Below are 21459 nucleotides of genomic sequence, written 5' to 3'. Positions count from 1 at the left end.
CTTCATGCACAGACAAATTACACTGCGGCTATAGTTCTAATTCAGCTAAAGATGTGACAAAGGATGCCACAGGAGTATTGCCTTTTGCTCCACTTCTACTTTTGTCAATTCCTGAAGCTTATTATTCCTTTAAAAGTATGGATTTGTTATCTGCTGGTGTTATCTAAGTTGGATTTCAATTGTATTTGGAAGGATTATATTTGTAAGAGCTGTTAAATATGCTGGCTCTGGAAGCTGAAATGTTTGCTTTGTTGCATAGAGCAAGCATTGTGTGAGAACCAGATAAAACAAATTTCCTTTGGCTGCTCTTTCAGTCTGAGTGAATTCTGACATGAAGGAACAAAATCTTTAAGGATAAAAAGGTAAATTATATTTTGTCTCTATTCAGTGTTTGGGATTGTCAGCAATGATGATAATTATTGCCTTCTGTTTTGCAAATGATCTCCAAATCCTATGGGACTCAGAGCACCATTTCATTTTACACAGACCGGTGAACAAACATCAGATGGTGACGACCTTCAGTTATTAAATCAGTTGGGCAATATTCATGTTCATGAAATCTTACACCCTTTTTCCACCAGTTATTTCAGCTTATTCCTTATTCTCCAGCTATTTAAAAACAATTCTATTTAAAAAATAAGTTATTTCAAAAGCTATTAAAATGAATAATTCTACTCAAATGAAATGATGATTGGAAGGGGATATACCTTTTCAGTGATGTTGTCTGCTTTTATTTGCTTTCTTTTTACAGTTAGTATTCTGGGACTTGAGATTTCAGCTTATTCAAGACTGAGGGAATCCATGTTCCTCTAACATAATCTTAGAAAATTCTAAGAGTCAGCACACTCTTTTCTGTTTATATTTCCAACAGAAATAGCTGTATAAATCTTAGATCCTATCCTTAGTAATATAAGTGACACTAATCTTATTCAGTCAAATTCTACTTTGAAAATGTTGTGAGAACACGAGGGTTAATAACCACTCTTCTTTGAACTTGAACAAAGAAGAATCCAAAAGAATATGTGCTGGCTTCAAGCAGTCACCAAGCACTCTGTGAGTACTGTGCTGAGGTAGAGGCTGTTCATAAATTTTTTTGTATTGTAACTAAGACTTGCATTTAACTAATGGTGCTGGCTATTTTTTTTAATGCATTAAACACATTAGCTGACATCAAGTTGAAGCATTGCTTAGTCTCTTAAGCAGTCTTATTATTTTTAGTCCCGCACCTGATGAGTTGACAAGAAGGTTTTCTTAGTACTTGAGAACAGTGAGTATATGTGCCAAGTGAACTGCTATTTATAAAATTTATATCACTGCTCTGCTGGATTTTCAGACAATGAAGAAAATGGATAAGGAAACAAAGATAATAAAGCTTATTTCACATATTTCTTTCTGTTGCTTGAAAATTCCAGACACTCTGCAGAGTGTAGCATTTCAGAGCAATGAATTTCAGAGCAACGCATTTCAGAGCAATGCATAATGTAAATTGGACTGATTTCCCTGAAATCTGACTCCAAATCTAATTTTAGTTACATTTATTCCTAAATCGGTTTAAACTGAGTTAGGCAAAACTGGAGTTTAAAAATCCAAACAATTGGACTAAACGAGGGAATAGCAGTATAAAAGTTATCATACCAGAAATGCATCCAACTTTTTTTGGCAATAGTTTCTTAGACACATAACACAGGAGAGGCTGAACTGATAGCTGTTAGTTTCATAGTCATAATGTTATACAGAACTTTACATTTCTGCATTACATACTCTCATGCTATGAGAAGTGAAAACAAGCACTCATATAACTATTTTGCTTTTTGTATCTTGAGAAAAATATGACTTCACTTCTCAAATAAAAAAAATCACAGTTGCACGCACACAAAAAAGAACACAAAATTTAGTGTTATGTTGGCAGTTGCAATAAAGACTCATTGAATATGAGATGAATTTCTCCTTTTTCTTATTGTGTAACATAATATGCTTGCAAAGTTTGGGTACTGATGTTGGCCAATTTTGGCCATCTTGGCTAGATGGAAGACTTCAGTCTACTTAGAAATTCACTCAGAAGACCGTAATTATTTCCACTTACTTAAAACAGATGTTATCAAATTCACTGTTAGTAAAAAGAAAATGTATTATCTCTTCTGGATATTAAAACTCATACTTTGGATTGTAAAAGAGGTAGCTTAGGGAATGAAACATTTTTAAGAGTACAAAATGTGATTAGAACAAGACTGAAGTATTACAGTGTTAAAACATCTTTGAACCTTGGAACTCGACATGATGAAAAAGCCAAGCTTCCTTGCATCTTACTAAAAAGAAGATTATAATGCTAAGCAGAAAAAGTCCTACCAGCTGCACTTGGTTTCTCTTGAGAAAAATTAGGAGTATTCAAACTTGATTAAATACCACCTCACTCTGGCTTTCTTGGGGAAAGCAGGAATGTATTTATAACTGGTGTGCTTTACAAGCAGTATTAGGTGATAAGATTTAATCTATTTAAAATGAGAACATTTCAAAGTTAAATAAACTTACTCAAAGGCAAATGTATTTTGCCTTTGGGTAAAGAACTCTGATATAAAATTAAACTTTTCTGTGTTCAGGTGTATCTCATTCACTGTTGAAGCAGCACTGCTGAAAGTTAGAAGACTTCATTCAAACTAATTTTTGATTCTATGAATCTTGCTTGAGGTGTTTCACAAAGACAGGGCTGGTGAACACCTTCTACACTTTTTAGGTTCATGCATTCACTTCCTAAAATCACAAGTTCAGGGTGGCATTTATTATAGAAGGTGTATCAGATACTCAGAAAAATATGGAGTGAGATCAAAATAACTGTCATAAATTAGCACAGTTTTTGATTTTTCTTTCTGAACTGTTTGGTAGTTTTCAGTTCCTCAAAGATACCAGTAGTTCACTGAAATGGAAAGAAAATATATTTAAGGATAACGAAAATTTATTATTGGCTGCTGTTCTGTTAAGCAAGAGGAGAAAGGAAGTGTAGGTACCAGAGGTGTACTAGGGGGACTCTCAGGTGACAGTTAATTAAAAAAAAAAAGAAGATTCAGTAAGCCTTATCACTTTACACTGGGTTACACTGTTCATGGTGTAATCCTTTTTGGGGCGGTTCTATCATCTTTTCCCTCCAGAAAACCTACCTGACCAGGTATCATTTCTGCCCTGTGTTGTGTTTTAAAGGTCTTGTTTTGCATAGTGTTTTTTGATGAACTTTCAAAGAGCCAAACTGGGTTGGTGTTCTTTGCAGTACATTGGCCATATGCTTCACTGGGTAACTGGATTGTGTAGGGGACTCTTGCTGTAAGCTCTGCAGCATCACATGCAGAAACAGTATTTGACCCTTCTTCCCTGTACAGGTTCATTTATAAAATAGAATATGTAGGCAAAATGTTATACAAGATGTTGGATGACCTGGTAATTTTACTCTGGTGTCTGTTACTGAGTTTCCCAGTGATCTTAGGCAAGCTGTTGTTTAATCTCTCTAATTTCAGTCAAGTAAAGAGAATAATATTTACAACTGGAAGTATCCTAAAGGATATCAAGCAGAAAACTTCCATAAAAGCTGCTTTGCAACAGCAATGAGTTCCCATAATTCTTCTCTAAATTTAGTTCTTTCTTTTTAGTTTTTAAAATTAATTCACACAAATACTTGTCCTCTTCTCCCACACCAAAAGAAATGTGACTAGCAGGTCAAGAGAGGTGATTTTCCCCCTCTACTCCACTCTCATGAGACCCCACCTGGAATGCTGCATTCAGCTGTGGGGCCCCCTGAATGAGATGGGCAAGGTCCTGCTGGACTAAGTCCAGAGGAGGCCACAATGAGGAGGGGGCTGGAGCACCTCTCTTATGAAGACAGACTGAGTTAGGGTAGCTCAGCCCGGAGAAGAGAAGGTCATAAGAGAACTTACAGCATCTTCCTCTATCTAAAGAGGGCCTACAAGGAAGTCAGAGAGAATCTTTTTGCAAGAGGACAAGGGGGCATAGTTTTAAAGTGACAGAAGACAGGTTTAGATTAGATGTTAGGAAGTATTCTTTACTGTGAGGGTGGTGAGTCACTGGAATGGCTGCTCAGAGAAGTTGTGGTTGTCTCATCCCTGTACATATTCAAGGCCAGGCTGGATGGGGCCTCAGAAACCTGGAGTAGTGGAAGGTAGCCCTGCCCATGGCAGGGAGATTGAGATAATCTTTAAAGTCTCTTCCAACCCACACCATTCTATCACTCTATGATTCTACTGTTCAAACTGTAGTTTCAAGACACTCTGAGAGATCCATACTGCTATCACATGTAGATCCATAAATTTTGTTCTGAGGTATTTTCATTCTATGTTTGTTGAAGAATGCAAATGCACATACAGTAAAAACCAAAGACCTAGAAACAAAGAAGCATAATAGCATATGAATAAATCATAGCAGAAATAATAAATTATTAATGCCACCATGAATTGTTAAATAAATATTTCTGTCGAAACATTGCATGGATTAACAGTATGGTTTCCTGGTTATTCTACAACTTGATGAAAGCAAGTGTAGGGCAGGGTTACTTCATGCTGCACCCAGGCTCTTTAAGTGACCATAGAGCTAAGTAAAGCACATGAACATGGAAAAGAACCAGGAGCCATTCCCAATGCTTTCAAGAGCCACTAAACTCATCCCACGAACAAATTACAATTGCATAAACCAAATGCAAAATTCAAGTTATTCAGAAAATATTGGACGTTTTTCGCCTCTGCTAAGAAGTCACAATGGTTTTTGTGCCTTATATTTCCAAACAAACAGCAGATAGGTGACTAATGTACACTCACAGAAAGAATATGTAGCATATTCACAATCTAGGTAACACCTTTCATCTCAGACAGAAGTACTGTACATCCAGAAAATTTGAACGAAGAGCAATGTTTGCAGGTGACAAAATATCAAAAGACATATAAGGACTTGAGTGAAACTGAACAGTTTTAAGGTAGATGGACACAGATATCTGTGTGAAAAGTAGATGTGGAAGTTTGACAGTTACAAACATTAATAAATTTGCTATGTCTCATGACCTAAGTGTGCCCCATATGAAGTGTACGTATATTTAAATGGTGTAGTTATATTCTGTACTAAATACTGTTTTGTCAATGTTGCTTTTGCAACAGATGAATTAAAGTAAATCTTGTGCTAACAAGGTTAGCTACTGCATAGTACCTCTCATGTTAAGAGAATTTCATAAACATTTAATAAAGTTCAAACTATAAATACAGTCCCAAATTACTTTGGGGACTTTAAAATAAACATTTATCTCATCCATAAAACATCTTGTGTAAAACTCTGGAAGATGGTACCTGTTCAAATGCAATGTTGAAATATTTATTTCTAGGAAATACCATATGACATGAAAAAATATTATTTTGCCAGTGAGTTGCCGCACTCACTCCAGCAGTAGTCCAGTGCTAGGCACACAGCCCTGAGAACAGAGTGGATGATCACTTCTGCATCCTTAAGCCAGGAAGGATGTAGCAAATCTAGAAACACATCAGCTCCTCATCTGCTGAGAGACTTGAATATCTACTATGAATAGTGATTTAAGAAACTCATTGTATAAAGCATATTCAACATCAAAATATGAAATTACATGAAAATGTAAAGAAGAAACTGAACCAGGGTAAGTATATTGTAAACATTATTGTAGCTAGTGGAAAAAAAGGAAAGAATTTGGAACATCTGCCTCTTTAGATCTAATCCAAATACACAATACAATATCTTCCTTTTTAAAGGTAGTTTTGAACTAATTTTCAGACCTTTATCAACAAGGCTAATAACAGTATTGAACAGGAAAAACTTGGAAAGGAAAAGAAATGAGAAACATGAATCAGACTTGTAAGCGAAGACCATATTCTTGTAATTTACTGTTTTTGTCCTGACCTTAAATCTGAATGATAGTGCACTCAACATGAAGCAGTATTTAAAGCAGCTTCAGCTTTAAAATGATTTTAACAGACTTTACAGAAATTTCTTTTCTTGAAGTAACCTCTCCTGTCTCTCTTTTCTCCTGTGTATTAGTTCTATTGAAGCTGCCAATCTATAACTAGCAAGTACATCTCTTTACTTTTCTTCTCTATTCATATCATTACCATGAGACATCTTCAGATTGGACCTCCTAAGGAGATTCCTGAATCTAAAACCAACTAAAAATAAATATTACACGAGTATTAATGAACAAATGGAATTTAAATTAGCATTGACTTTCTGATAGTAGGCATTACCTAATTCCCCAAAAGAATTTAATGGATTTTCGTATTTCAGTCATCTTGATGATTGTCTTCCTTATGCAGACATGAACAATTAAGAAGATTACACCAGTTCTGAAAGAAAGCTGAAGTGCTCTTGATTTGGTGCAAACACAGCATTACATAAGGCTTTCATGTATCAGCTTTACAAGGTATTTTTACATGTAAAAGATATTTTTACATGTCTTTCAAATGACAGCGACCAAAGAACATCTCCTGAAATACTAATGTTGAGGAATGTCAATAATACTTGCCTTCTTGTCTTACTCCCTTTGTCTTTATTAAAGGCTTTAAAATTATGTACTATGACTATTTGTATATAATGCTGAATGCTAAAATACTCTCTGTGAGACAGTTTGTAGTAAAGTAATGAGGTCTTGTCCAGAAGGTTTTTTTTGGTTTGTTTGTTTGTTCATATATGAATATATGTTAATATATATGTTATGTATGTTCATATATATATGTTCATATATATGTTCATATATGAATATGCCCACATATTCACCAAATGTAATTTTAGGCAGATATTGAAACAGAACTTCTGCTAGTAGTGGTGGAACCTGAAAATTCAAACATTATCTGAATTTTTTTTAATTTTTTTTTGTTCCACATATCAATCTGTCACTACATGAAGCTTGTTTGAGAGTAATGGGACTTCCTTGGAGTGCTAAGTGCCTTGCTGAGGCCATGAAGTGCTGAACTTTCATGAAGTTATCAAAAAATTATATATCTTATTCAGCTAAACACATTTACCTACACAGCAACCCAAAATCTTCAAATGGTTAAAGAAAGTTATGCATGTCCTGTGATCAAAATCGTAGAACAGCCTTTTTCTCCTGTTTATTAAGTAAAATTGTTTAGGTTTCAGGAAAATAATATTTATTGGATATTACCGTTAAACAAGACTCTTTCACCATAATTGAATACATGTAATATCTCTAACCTATTATTTATTTTATTACACTAGATATTAAAAGAGAGGAGGTATTTTTATAGTTAATTTTCCATGAAAATATTAAGAAATGGTATATAATCTTAAACCTCAGGAGCCTCTTCCTGCCGTCAGTATATAATTACTTCGACATTGGTGGGTAATGGATTCTCAGAGCCGCACTTAGAAGCACATAAATTTACTAAGAGCATTTTACTGATCTTTAAAACTTAAATTAGGGATATACAGATTATTAAAGAAGATATCTACAAAGAAGATATTGACTTCTTTTAGCAAAAACTAAAGACAGAATATGTATTAAAAGTTGTGTAACCCTCTTATTTAAAATTCCCAATGAGATATTATTTCAGAAGACAGCAAATGCTATCCTTTAACATTCTAGTGAGTTTGTGAGTTATTCATTGCTCTTCTGGCAACACTAAGCTGCTAACAAGCTTTATATATCTGAAAACAAAATATCAAGGGTCAAATTTCTTATAAGGGCTTAAATTATTGTGTTGTTCTTAGTAATCAAAAATATATTTTCTATCATCTGGTCATAGCATAACAATAAAAGAAGCAGATTTCGTGCTTGTTGATGTTATCCTTCTTACAATATTTATGAAAAAAGTAATTTTCATTATTATACATTTTGACTGGGTTGCTGGCTGTCAAGTACTTTAATTGGATAAAGAAAAGCATAAAAGCTATCAGAATTTCTGATGTGCATGGAAGTAGCTATATTCACAGTTTGGTTCTATGATTACAATACTTACTGACATAACTGTCAGGAGTACAGGAGAAAGGAAGAAAAGATCCTTATGCATATCTTCATACTTAACTTTCAGTTTCATGGTCATTTTTTTATCCATAATATGCAAAAAAAGCAAACTTTAGTTTCTAGAAAATATGCATATTGTAATTAGACCCCATAGTGTTTAAAAATGTATGAACTGCAATTGAAACTGTTCTCGTAAGGAGAAAAGCTTACTTTAAAAATTACCATCTTCCCTGTGGCTCTCCTTGTTTGTGTCTAATGAGCACATCCCACCTTTGTTCACTTAAAGGACATATTTAGTCTTAGCATTCTGCCCAGGTTGCCCAAGTACTGCTCTCAACACCACTTTTAGGTAAGTTATGTGCATTACCCAAACTTCTATAAAATTTTGCCATCAATATTTTAACCAGAAAGCCATTTGGCAAGGGTAGATGGAACAGATTGCATACATAGATACAGACAATCTGATGATACAAATTACATTTAATTAGTAAAACCAACCCATAAAAGCATGATCCAGATTTCTAGGGCCACCCATTCAATTAATGCTGGTTAGACATGGAAAAAGGGCAGATTTGTGACCATAGAGAAGCGGGCAGACAAACTTGCCTTTGCTCAGCCAGTAGCTGGATCTTACATTAGACACTTTTATTGTTTTACAATGCAAAAACTTATTTTAGTTTTTGGGGAATTGTGGCAAGACATGATATGATCTTCATGATGATTCTTCACTAAATACTCTGGTATTCCAACAGAAACAATTACAAAACAAAAATAGCACAGAATCAGTGAGACAAAAGTAAGTCCTTGAGAAGATCTACCTTGCCTGTGTTATGCTAAATGAAGCTCGTATTTTGGAGAGAACAAGACGTTTTATTTACGGATTTAACCAGTGTCCTGATTCTGGCTATGAGAGAGTTAATTTTTGTTCTTAGTAGCTGACACACTGCTCTGTTTTGGATTTAGTATGGGAATAATGACAACACGCTGATGCTTTGGTTGCTAAGTGATGTTTACCCTAAGTCATGGACTTTTCAGTTTCCCAGGCTCTCACAGTGAGTAGCTGCACAAAAAGCTGGGAGGAATCATGGGCAGGACAGCTGACCTGTTTGGGCCAAATGCATAGTCCATAGCACAGAACGTCATGGCCAGACTACAAACTGAGGGGGATTACCAGGAAGACAGATTTGTCAGGGCTTGGGAATGGGTTTGGCATCAGTCAGCAGGCAGTCAGCAATTGTACGGTATCACTTGTTTTTCTTGGGTCTTCTTGGGTCTTCTTTCCCTGTGTCTCTATCCTTTTTCTCTTCCTCCCTCCTTTTGTTTACAATTGCTATTAGTACTAGTATCACTCCTGACTTTCCCCTCCATCCCACTGAGGGTGCAGGAAGGACCTGAGCAGCTGCTGTATGATACTTTGTCACCAGCTGGGGTTAAACTGTGACAACCAGGGACATGTGGGGATCTTTGGTGCTACTGCAGACATTGAAAGCTCAATCCAGTGGAAAAAATGCCTAGAAAGGAAGCCTGTAAGCCTTAATGTTCATTGTTTTCTAGATATATTGACTAATTTATCACACTGTGCAAACTGCAGTTTCCTTTCCTTACTGGATATTGTGGGTGTAAAGAAATGAGAAAACAGACAGCACAATACATCTGCAAATAATTATCCTAGACAAAACCTATTTTTCAAGCTTTTTTTTTTTTTTAAAAAAAAAACCTGTAAGGAGGCTACAGTCTGCATCCTATCCTAGCAAAATTTGTCAAAATAAATTAGCTGGCCTCTAACAAGTTCTGCAGAATGGCCATGAGCCATAGGCTCTGATTTTTTGCTCAATTCCAAACCCAGCAACTAACAGCATCAGAGACTAAGATGCAGCAAAAGGTGTTATTCTCCTTTGGTTATAGTTTTCCATTTGTAACTCACCTACAAACCCAGTGAAACTAAATTTCCTTGAACAGAACAAATTGGTACAAATGTAAGCCCATATATTTCAGAAGGTATTTTGCTTCAAAAAAAAAGTTTCTTCATAATTAATAGAATTCATTTAGAAAGTAGAACATTTTCAAAGATGGATACTTAGAATAGAAAAAAAATGCAAAGCTTTGAAATGAAGAACTTTTCTTCCCATTTAATAAACGTTTCTCATTTATTAGTAGCAGTGCACTCAACAGTCTGTCTGAAGCTGGACATACCATTTCTTGTCAGCTTCCAAGATATTCAGTAGTTACTGGAATTTCCATATTTAAAAAGATGCTGCCTTAATGTAAAACTGGCAATTCTTTGAGTAAAAAAAAGAATTTTTTATGCTTGTAAATAAACTTGAAGTATCTTAAGGACAATTTCACCATGTGCTACAATGCAAGATTTATTCAGTTGTCAAAGAAAAACAGACTTACCTAAGGTAAATCAAATATCAAGAATAAGAAACACTGAGTTTTCTACATACTACAGATATCAGGTAAATATTCATACAATTTCAGTACTTCAGATAAATTTTTGTTTTATAGTATATTTTTATATTTTAGATGGTGTTGGAGATTGAATGTTGTAATTTATGGCTTAAACATCTTTATGAAGGACTTTTGCCTATGATAACAAAACTGTACTGGAAAAGCTGCAAAGACCACCATGCCCTGAATAGGCCTTCTGACTGAGGCCTGGAACTACTCCTTGATGAAGACAGCGACTCAGGCCTGGGCTGGAAGAATACATTCACAGCTGGACCAAGCACCTTCAAGCACAAGCACAAGCTGGATTAGCACCTTCAGGGTGGAGACCACAGCCTCAGGGCTATCAGCTGCCAGGCTTGAACAGACCCTGGCACCAAAGGGTGTGGGGGGAGAGGCTTTGGGTGTGTGGTGAAAAAGCCTCTGGTCAGAGGCAGTGAACACCCGTCCTCTGCTGTGCAGGGCTCAGCTGTGGGGCCGCTTCACCCCGCGAAAAGGTGCATCCTCATGAAGGACAGCAGAAGGGTGGCATGGCCCATCAAAGGCCTCCCCCAAAGGGGTCCCCAGACCCTGCACCAGAGCACTGCAACATGATGCAACATATCCACAATGTTGCATGGGACAGTGCCAAACTGGCCCCCTTAGGAGAGGCACCTGGGCGTTGCCACCGGGCCCAACCATACATCAATCCACTGCATTCTATACTTTTTGGTGCAGTGGCGGGGAGTGGGGGCACGAGGAGGGAGGACTCTCACCACCAAGAAGACCAAATGGACAGGGACAAGGAGACATGGCTGGGACCTCAGGAAGGATGATATGTTTCCACCTAACCCCTGTCACTCTCTCCCCATCCCCCCACTCCCCATGCACAACTCTTTCTGTCTTTCTGTCTTTCTTTCTGTCTTTCTGTCTTTCTGTCTTTGTCTCTCTCTCTCCCTTTGCCTCTTTTACTATTAAATAAAATATACCAATTTATTTTGGTGCCAACATCTAACCTTGTCTGGTTTTAATAATGTTTTTTGGGTATATTTCAAATCTCTCTGGATTTGATCCATGTTATTCACAGACACTTAGTTTCCCTCACTCTTCTGTGTTTAAGCTGGTTCGTAACAGATGGCCTGAACTAGCCACTTTTAATAAATACTTCCTAGACATTTTTGTTGTGCTACACTTATTAATTTTATGTTCAGTAACACCAATACCACCCATAAAGCTCACTAAATGCTTTGAAAATACATTTTTCCACATTTATTAACAATAACTATCAACTATATCTCTTTCATAAACAAAATATTTGGAATTCAGTTAATCTTTGATTTTGGATTCATACATCTGATTCCTGTTTTTTTCCTTTACTGTGGTTTTATTGATACCTTGATATAATTTAAGGAGTGTTCCTCCTTTCCCCCCCCCCCGCCATTTTTTTTTTTTTTTATCCTGTTACCAGTTACAAGCTGAAAGCATTATCCAAGTTCTAACACCTGACAGGTAATAGATGAGAAAAATGACCTTTTCATTCAGCTTATTAATTTTGAGGGCATTCAGAATTCATCAAACAACACACTATGCTGACTGGGGTTAATGGTCTTTGCTTTTTCTTACTATTTCTACTACTTTAAAAAAAATGCTAGACCTTATCAGACACTAACTAGAAAATATTTTCGTCTGCTGCCGCTACATCAAAAACAACTAATCCACAAGCTTTTTTTCCTCCCCCCAGCCCAAGACAAAAGAATAATAACCTCATTGCTATTTCTTATTAATGTGCTTAAGGACCTAATTTATAATTAGTGTCAGAACATAAGTGCTTTATAATCATCATCATACTACCTGCAAATTGCAGGAACTTTCTGCTCTTTAAAATTTAGTTTATTCATCAATTTCTTTCATTAGTGATGTGTGGGAGAGTACAAATTTCCTTGAAAAAACTAATCATTAGATCACCCACAAAATTTTCAGTTTGTATATTAACTAGTATTACATTAAAAGAGAAAAGAATTTAAATTGTTAGCTGACCACACTTGCCTTTTTTTTTTTGCCTGAGGAAAATTACTCTTAATAGCTGTGACTATATAATTTCAGGCAAATAATTTCACACATTGCCTGTCCAGGTTATGGCATTTTGTAACTAGATCCACATTGGTCCTACAGTATGTACATGTGAGGTGCATGGCACTAGAGCAGAGTTCAGAATCCAGACCATTTGAGGGTAAGGGCACTTAGAGAGGGAGGGAGTCCTGAGTCTGAGTTCGTGGTGCCCAGGGTTATTTTTGTGGCTTTTTAAACAGATGGTCATTTATGTAAGATGAGTAACAGTCAAATTACTCTGGAACTACAATCCAGGACTGCGTCTTTCTAAGAGGCTGTCCTGAATGTTAGCTACATCAGTTGTGTTCTTAAAAAATAGCAGCTTTTTGTGATCCATGAGATCCATGGCATTCTGCCCTCTTCCCTTCCTCTTTCCCCATGTCAGCTGCTATTGCTGTTTATCTCTGGGAAATTATATACTTATGATCTCCTAAAGATAGAAACTGTCCTGAGTTAGCATGGTAACCACTGGACGCTGATCTAACTTAGCTGTTGTGCTGTTTTGCATAGGAGGTTGGGTTAGATGGCCTCTAGAGGTCTCTTCCACACTACATTTTTGTACAGTTCTAAGGTTACGTGAAAGAGGGACTGTGACTTCTTTCACAGCTGTTTTAAGGCAACTCTAACTGCATGTGTGAAAGCTATTATTCCAGACTGTGCATGCCAGATGCATCAGAGGATCGTGATCACAGCTTTTTGGATCTTAGTGGGGCTTGACTTGCAATTCATGGTGAGACTGTTCTGGTGAGCATCAAAACTGTTGGTTTCAGCAGAGTAACCTACCAAGTTTAGAAACTTCAAAGGTCAATCCACCATGAAGTGGGAGTTTGGGTGATTATAGCTCTAGACCAGAGAAATGAGGCTTGCCTAAATGCTGCTGGCACTTTGGTTTCAATAAGCTTTGTTTGCTTTGTAAAGTATTAGTTCTTACACCCAACTCCTTATTATCAGAACAAATTACAATGCCATCTGAAAGCATTAGAAAAGGAACGCTGCTTTGGCAAATGAGCATATAACAAAGGTCATATGCTTTATTCCATCAAGGCAGTAAAAACAAAAAGATCACACAAAGCATTGATTACTCAAAACTGTAATTCATAGAAGATAGTGGATACTTTTTCCCAACTCAGCAAAATTAGGTAATCCCTTTCCAGAAGAGCAGATCTTGGGGGAAGGACATGGACTAATTAAGGATGCATCCAGGTTACATGCTGCAAAGCAGCTGGGCTTTCCGACTGCTCTATTTCTACCATATGTTGTGAAATCTTCTCAAAACACTGCAGTAGTTCAGATGCCTGAACCAATTCAGCTGTCACAAAAAGAAGAGGCTCTACTGTAAGGAAGGAATATTTTATCTTTCACAATTTTTCTGAATCTTATTTTTATTACTTGGTGGGACAGCAAATAATATAATGAAGATACTATGCTATCTTCTGAAACAGAACAAAAAAGTGGGCTTTATTTTCTGCTTCCACACACTTGGAATGGCTGTTTGCTCTGGTGAAAAAGATACTACTTTCCAGTTATGGTGACACCTTGGCACAGGTTTAAATGGCCACAGTGAAACTGAGGTATTTTTACTGGTTTTAACTATGGTTTCTTTGCTTTTCTTAGTTTCACAGAGTGTCACATGTTCTAAATTACAATGAAATTGCACACATTTATACCATTTCTATAATTACATCAATAGCAATTACAAAGCCTAATTATGTAATGACAATAAAAGATAAATTTTATTGCATGAAGGCAACTATTATTGTAAAGAAAAGGAATGACTCCTGTATAAGATGTGTCAATTCACAAATAACAGGAAAAAGAAGCTTCTCATTTCAGAGTAAATTTAAACTTTCCATACATTAACTAGGAAATGTTGGCCCTGCTTACCCCCTAATTTCACTATTATATGTATCTCTTGCTGTGTAATTGGAAGGCATCAAAATTGTTTCCCCTTTATTCAGAATTTTCTGCGTTATGCAGAATGCAAAATGAACAGCCTTGAAATGTTGTGTGTATGTGAGTTATTGCGGGATGTAAACAGCACAGTGTGTCAGCTGAATCAGACTGCTGAAAACATATAGATCAATAATTTGGTTTATTTTTAGGTCTTATATTGCCCCTCTCTGTCCTAGATGCTGGTAGTCTTCTTTTAGCCTGAAAACCTGAAGGTCAGTTTGAAGTCATGATCATGTAATAGTTATTTTTATATCAACAGCTTTATTGGTCTTGGGAGGATATTGCTACTTATTTCTTAATCTTTTGGGGAACGAAATAGAGTCTGGCCAGATTATAAAAACATGCAGTGAAACTACAAGGTCTATCACTTCATACATGTTCCCCAGCCTCCCCCCCCCCCCCCTCACCAGCAGCTCTATTTTCAGATTTGTGGGTGTTCAGCATGTCTGCAAATCAGATCACAATATTCTGTGTAGCCTGTCAAGGTATATATTTATCATTTCATCAGCCATATGACCAGTTTGGGTATATATATATGTTTTCTAGAGGTGGGTGGATAATGAAACTCTTCTGAAAATTATTATTACAAGAAGTTAAAAGATTACAGAGTTTTACTTTCCTGTACATCATTTATTGAAACAAATAATGAACAACAGATATATATTTGGTCTTTCAACCACATTCTGTATTCCTTCAGACTGATGAATTTCAAGGAGATAAATCTGAACACTCTCTGAACACTAGTGATCAAAAGAAACAAAACAGTTTTTCTTAAACAACACAATAAAGAGACAAGTAATTTACATTTTATTAACTGGGACAGTTATCAGTAGACAGTATAAAGTTATGGACATTCAGGAATTCTCTATTTTCTTTAAAAATAAAGTACAAATACTGACTATTCTAGTCTTCATGAGTATGTTTATAATGGAGATCACAATTTTGCAGCTGCATATCAATGGAAACTGGATGTCTAAGAAGCTTTGAAATAAATCAGTATTTAAACAAAATATAAAATCAGTTCCCGTTGTGTCTTTGCACATTGCAATTTTAAGGCCAGAGTCCCCTCTATGAATTCAGAAAAAATGTTAAGGGACAGATGTCAGACTTTTGCCCTACTGCTTTCTTTAATAAAAGTCTACTTTTGTGCCTCTAGGAAGACTTGTCTCTTTCTAACCATCAATGTCAGGACCCCAACTGAACCTGTCAGTACAAAAGAGTGCAGAAATTTTACAGAAATTTCAGACTGTAAAAAAGAAATAATGGAAAAAAGTAAGTTGAGATTATTCCAGAAGAGTGACAATAACACTTCTGGAAATTATGAGGAAAAAGCATTTTAAAAAAGTTTCTTAAGTTGAATGGAAATGTAAATATAATTTAGTCACAAATACCTGCACTGGAATATAACAATGCCAATTTATGAATTAGGGCTATCTGGCAACTACACCTGGACTAATTCTCTGAGTAAAAGTCAATGTTATACAGAAGCAAGCATCCAGAAGATGTTACGCTTCTTGGCATTACACAAGGAGTTATGATCAGTGACACCCCAGGTGAAAATCCAGGCAAAGCAATCAGGGAATCTACTTGTTCAGGACCATCACGTGTGCAGCACTTCACTGCAAGCTATATCTTAAGGCAATTTTCATCTCTACATAATGTCCTGAACCCTCCTGGAAGGTTTCTTGCAGTAGAATGTATAACCTAGATTTTTGTTTCAAAATATAAAGCATTGTCCTACAGCATCTCCTCTTTCTTCTAAAATGAATTTCTAAACTTTATTCTACTTTCTATTTCTAATTTATTCCACTAAAATATTTCTACTAAAGTATCTTACTCCTCTTTAAATGTTTTTTCAAAGTGCATCACTTCCTCTAAACACAGTGGCCAACGACTCTTTTATTTACTTTATTAATTATTCCTCCTCTGCCCTCTGAAGGTGGCTATGTGCCATCCTTTCCTTTTTCTCTCTCTTCAAGACCCGAATTTTACATCTCCAGCTTGTGGATATTAAAGAATTTATACAGCTTTTGTCTTTGGAAAGAACTCGTTGCATCCTGTGATGCTGATACTTGATATAGTACAGATACATGAGAGAGACTCCAGGCTGCATGATCCAACAGGGAAGGTCACTGATATATTTTGAGTTGCACCATGAGGAGCCACAGTAGTGGAATTGTCAGATTTTAACACCAGGATCAAATTTCTCAGCAAAACAGGAAAGGGAGAAAGATAGAAAATAAGGACTACAAAGGGAGAGATAGATAGATATATATTTGAATTGTACAATATGTGGCTGAGAGAAGCCATTCATATCATCAAGTCCTGCAATTCCAGAAAATACAGCATGTTATGTTCTCCTTCACTACATTCTCAGGCTCTTTCTAGCAACACTTAGAATTCCTGCCCTAACTTCTTTAGTTAGAAGACTGTTTCAGAATGTCACAACTCTAATTAAGGGTGACCTTTAAACTTACCATGGCTGTTTTATACTCATTTGCTCTTTTACTGATATTGCCCCATAGATTGAATAGGTCATATTGCCCTCTGTGTGTTTTTGATGTTGTTTGACAGATTTCCTTATCAGAGACTGTGCCAGCATGAGCATATTTTAACTACCTCATTTAACATTTCCACCATATTATATTCTCAACACTGTGCTCAAATCTTCCAAGCCCACTTTTGCACTGTTTTGCAGATAGATACCTAATGGATCTATGGCCTAAGAAAATATTTACAAATAAATTTATGGTTAGACATGAAGCAGAAGCTTCAAAGAGCTTACAAAATATATTGAAATCACTGGGAATAGAAACATAAACAGGACTAAAAGTAGCCACTTAAATCTTCTAAATGTCTATTTCTAATCTAATTAACGAATCTTTAGCTAAGTTAGCTAAAGATCCTTGACCATTGTAACACTATGGACCTACATATATTTATACCTCCTAGGAGTTTCTACCTGTACCTAATTCTAGCATTTAGGATGCAGCAGCAACTAAAAATATTGATAAGTGAATGAAATAACAGAAAAAGCAGCAGCTGCAGGGAACTATTTCCAATTAAAATGAATGATATGGCATCAAAGTTTGCTATGCAAATCCTGCTCTGCACAGTGGTTGAGATTGTTCTAGAAAAGGACATAAACCAATGTCGAATTAAATTGGAAGGCTTTTGTGAAGTGTAAAGACTTTATAGAGCATTTCAAATTTAATTTTGAATTTAGTAGGTATCAATTTTCATGGAAAGAGTAGCTGATCCATGCCACTGCCACTGGACTTTTAATAAAATCTAAATTATTTGGAGAATAAACATAGATTAAAAAAAAAGTTCTGCCCCCTCTTTCACCCCCAACAGCATCACTAGTACATAGAAGCTCAGCACCTTGGCACTAATTAGCCAGTCAGAATTAAAAAAAAAGAGAACCACAAAAACAAAGAAAAAAATCCACCCAAAACCTCCCTTGCTTCATGCTTATATAACTTTAAAAAATTAGTCTTTTTTATGTAACTTGACTTTTTGCCATATTATCTATGAAAAGATTTCTATATATAACTACTATGAATAATTTAAAACATATCAAAATGGATCCAGAAGAGATTATATCTTTCAAAACTGACCACAGAAGAAAGGACAATGGTTGCAGATTCAAGCTAGCTATTAAAGACAAAATATAAGAAAGATAAAAATCCAATTACTTTTTAGGCACTAACTGATCTCAAAATAGAAATGATACAACTTTTATCTCTATTTCTTTAGGAGGGTGTACAATACACCTTTTTTATATCTGTCAAAGGGAGTAGGAACATGGACCCTGTCTGGCAAAGCACCAATGTAGAGAAGCTGCAGTCTGGTCAGCACCTGGGGATATGATTTAGTTGTGGACTTGTCCATGCTGGGTTAATGGTTGGACTTGCTAGTCTTAAATTCTATCATTCTATGATTCTAAGCCCAAATCTACTCTTGGCAAGATCTTCCTTATGGAATATCTATCTGCATTCTACTACAAAACACTTCTTACCTCTTTCAGTCTGTCTGGGCATTTAAGGTCCAACCCTCTGCTTATTAAGCCTATAAAAGTTACTTGAGATACTGTCATCTCTTGGTATTTTTTTTCAGTATGTTCCACATTCCTAGCCTGTCCCAGTCACTGTCCATATAAGATTGTAACACAAATGTAATAATACTGAAATTAGCTGAAAAGTTCCTCTGACTTCAGAGGGCACTGCATCTGTCTTAGAGTGAAGAAACATGCTATTTTTAAATTATTTTAAGTTTTGTTTCAATTATATGCCTTGTTCACAAGATATATGGTACATCCAGTCCAAATGTATCTGCTTTTCATTCTGACAGCTTTATAGATGCACAGATGTGGAAAAAGATACCCACAAGAAAGAGCATTATGAAAAGCCAAAGAACCTGAACAGAAATGATGAGATGTAATTATGATACAGTGGCTCAATCACCTACCATTTGTTTTCATGTTGTGCCTTACACTAATCAGCAATTCATAATGCTGAGAAAAAATTATGAACAATGAAACTAACATTTACGAATGACAGGAATCACTGAAATTTATGGTCTTATTTACTGGACACGGTGCATACTATGTTTCTTTTCCATTAAAAAATAGGGAGCATGAAAGTTTTGTTTGTTAGCAGTATCATCTAATGTTGTAGATTACCTCATAAGCAACTGAATTGAAGGTGAATTACATAATGCTTTAAAGCCTTCAAATTATCCTGGAGATAGCCAAAGCACTCATTAAAAGAGTAAGAATCTATTGAATACACTGAAAAAAAACCTGAAAATTAACTAAAGTGATGTATATTACCTTACCTGTGTAACCTTCTCTGTTACATTGTGCGTTCGGTCTTTCACCTTAGGTGCAATAATTGCTTTCTCTGAAGAAGGAGGAGATGAAGATTTTTTTTCACTTTTGATATCTGAAAAGTTCAGTGTGAGTTGAGGAATTTTGTTGATTGTACTGTATTTGTTGAGATTTGAATCCGATGTGGATCCCAACAGACTTGACTTGATATGATTAAAAGGCCCTGAAAAATCAGAACACACATTTAGTATCTGGGAAATAAATTATCATTAATATGTAGGTGGGATATGTTAAAAGGGTGATTAAAAACTATTTTTCTGTATACTACTTGTTAATAATAAAAATGATCTCCATTTTAAAAATAACTCTTTTGCTAATAAGATTGAAATCTAATATTGGCTATAAATATGACATTTCTTTTACATATAACCCTCAATATTTTTTATGAAGTCGATGGATTCCAAATTGCATGATGCATCTATCCTTACTTGTTTTCATGTTACTGGGAATGCTGGTGTGCTCTTATTATAGTTCTGGCTGAATATAAAGACGATATGCTCATTTGTTTATAAGAGAGGAAATAGGACACATGAATTAGCAAATTAGTGCCTGGAATTAGCAAAGGCTCTATTATCACATCCCTGCCTTGCTCATGCTCACATGATAGTTCAAAGAAACTGGAAAATTGAGTAGACTCGCAAAATATGTTTCTTCAATTGTTGTTGCTAACAAAATATTGGAAACTATGGGGATACTATATATACCAGTATAACCCATATAACTACAGGTAGATTATCAACAGAGTACATATAACCTTCTTATAATATTTTAGTGTATCATTAAAAATATATATAATTTACATACTTCATGAGGTACATATTCTTTATAATTATTCTTTTCCTTATTATACAGAGTTGTTTGAACAAGAAAGCAATATGAATTATCAGAATACTTGTTTTGTACTGTCATCATAAGGTTCATTGGGAAGCCAAAAGTATTCATTGCAAGGAAAAGTTCTTTTTGAGAACAATATTGGAAAAAGAACTATAAAGATGTTTAGACAGTGAGAACTAAATCCACTTAGGGATTTAAGAAAGAAATCCAGGTCTTGCAGTCATTAGTAATGTACATAAAGTGTGAGATTGAAGGGTATTTCTCAGATCCACATGAGAACCTTATTTAAGGTTGCCTTAATTCTATTAAGGGCAACAATGTGATGCTTTTCTCTTTTTCTTCTTTTTGAGGCTTTATTTTGTCTTCCTGAGAGGAAAACAAGAATGTATATGTCGATTCAGGAACAGTCAATGGGATAGAATTAGGCCTGTGGGGTAAATTGCAAAGTCAACAGTGGAACAGTTGATTTTATTTGCAATGTGAGAATGAATGAAATTCAACCAGCTGCTTGGGAATGGCTGTGGGGAAATGCTTTATGCTGGTTTTCTTTTGGCAAAATTTTTAAAGTAAGGGCTGATGTTCCATCACACCTGGCTTCAAATGCTTGTTGAAGAAGCAGACATTTCATTTTCTTTTGAAGCTTATAAGGATCTATACATGTTTTCTATCTCCTAAACTCATGATAATTGCATGTTAATCTGGGCCACAGATAGAAAATCTCTATTACTCCATTTAAAATTTTGCCACTGTGCAGAAAGGAATTTAAGATGAAAAGGGAGGGCATGATGCTCTAGACTAAAAGTCTGGGTACAAAAAAGAATTTGTGCCTGAGTTCTCTAATCATTAAACTGCTAAACAGTCTTTCTTTTTTTCTTTTTCTCCGAGTATATTTTTTTTTTGTGGAACACCTTCATTGGAATAGGGAAGAAAGCACTACCTTTCACCTGCAAGGAATGGTAAAAAAGCCTGCTACTGAGGGCACCACCAAGGGATTGTGATACTATATTTCAATACCTTTTTGCCCAAGTGCAACCTGAATCTATCTTTCACATCATCTATATGAGTCTACTAAAAATTAGTGCTCAAAATATATCAGGGCTCACAGTCTCCTCACAAATCAGTGAAGTGACTATTCTGACTGGTGTGTGCTATTGGACATGTGGTCAGACTGCAATTTTCCAGCCCTGCTTCCCTGTTAGTTTGAGCAATAGTTTCTGAATATTGAATCAGTTTAGATGTAAGCAGGATATCAAGT

General features: G+C 35.6%; 1 protein-coding gene across 2 annotated transcripts in view; it reads right to left on the bottom strand.

Moving 5' to 3' along the window:
• The window catches only part of KCNH7 (potassium voltage-gated channel subfamily H member 7), a 210725-nt gene that overhangs the window by 44342 nt on the left and 144924 nt on the right, over nt 1-21459 (bottom strand). For both annotated transcript variants that reach the window (XM_053947398.1, XM_053947399.1), the window contains one exon: nt 19319-19533. In XM_053947398.1, coding sequence (XP_053803373.1) covers nt 19319-19533 — 215 coding nt within the window. The remainder of the gene's footprint in view (nt 1-19318; nt 19534-21459) is intronic.

The sequence above is a fragment of the Vidua chalybeata genome, chromosome 7 (assembly GCF_026979565.1).
Source record: "Vidua chalybeata isolate OUT-0048 chromosome 7, bVidCha1 merged haplotype, whole genome shotgun sequence".
Classification (NCBI taxonomy): domain Eukaryota; kingdom Metazoa; phylum Chordata; class Aves; order Passeriformes; family Viduidae; genus Vidua; species Vidua chalybeata.
This window is presented reverse-complemented; position numbering and strand designations above follow the sequence as displayed.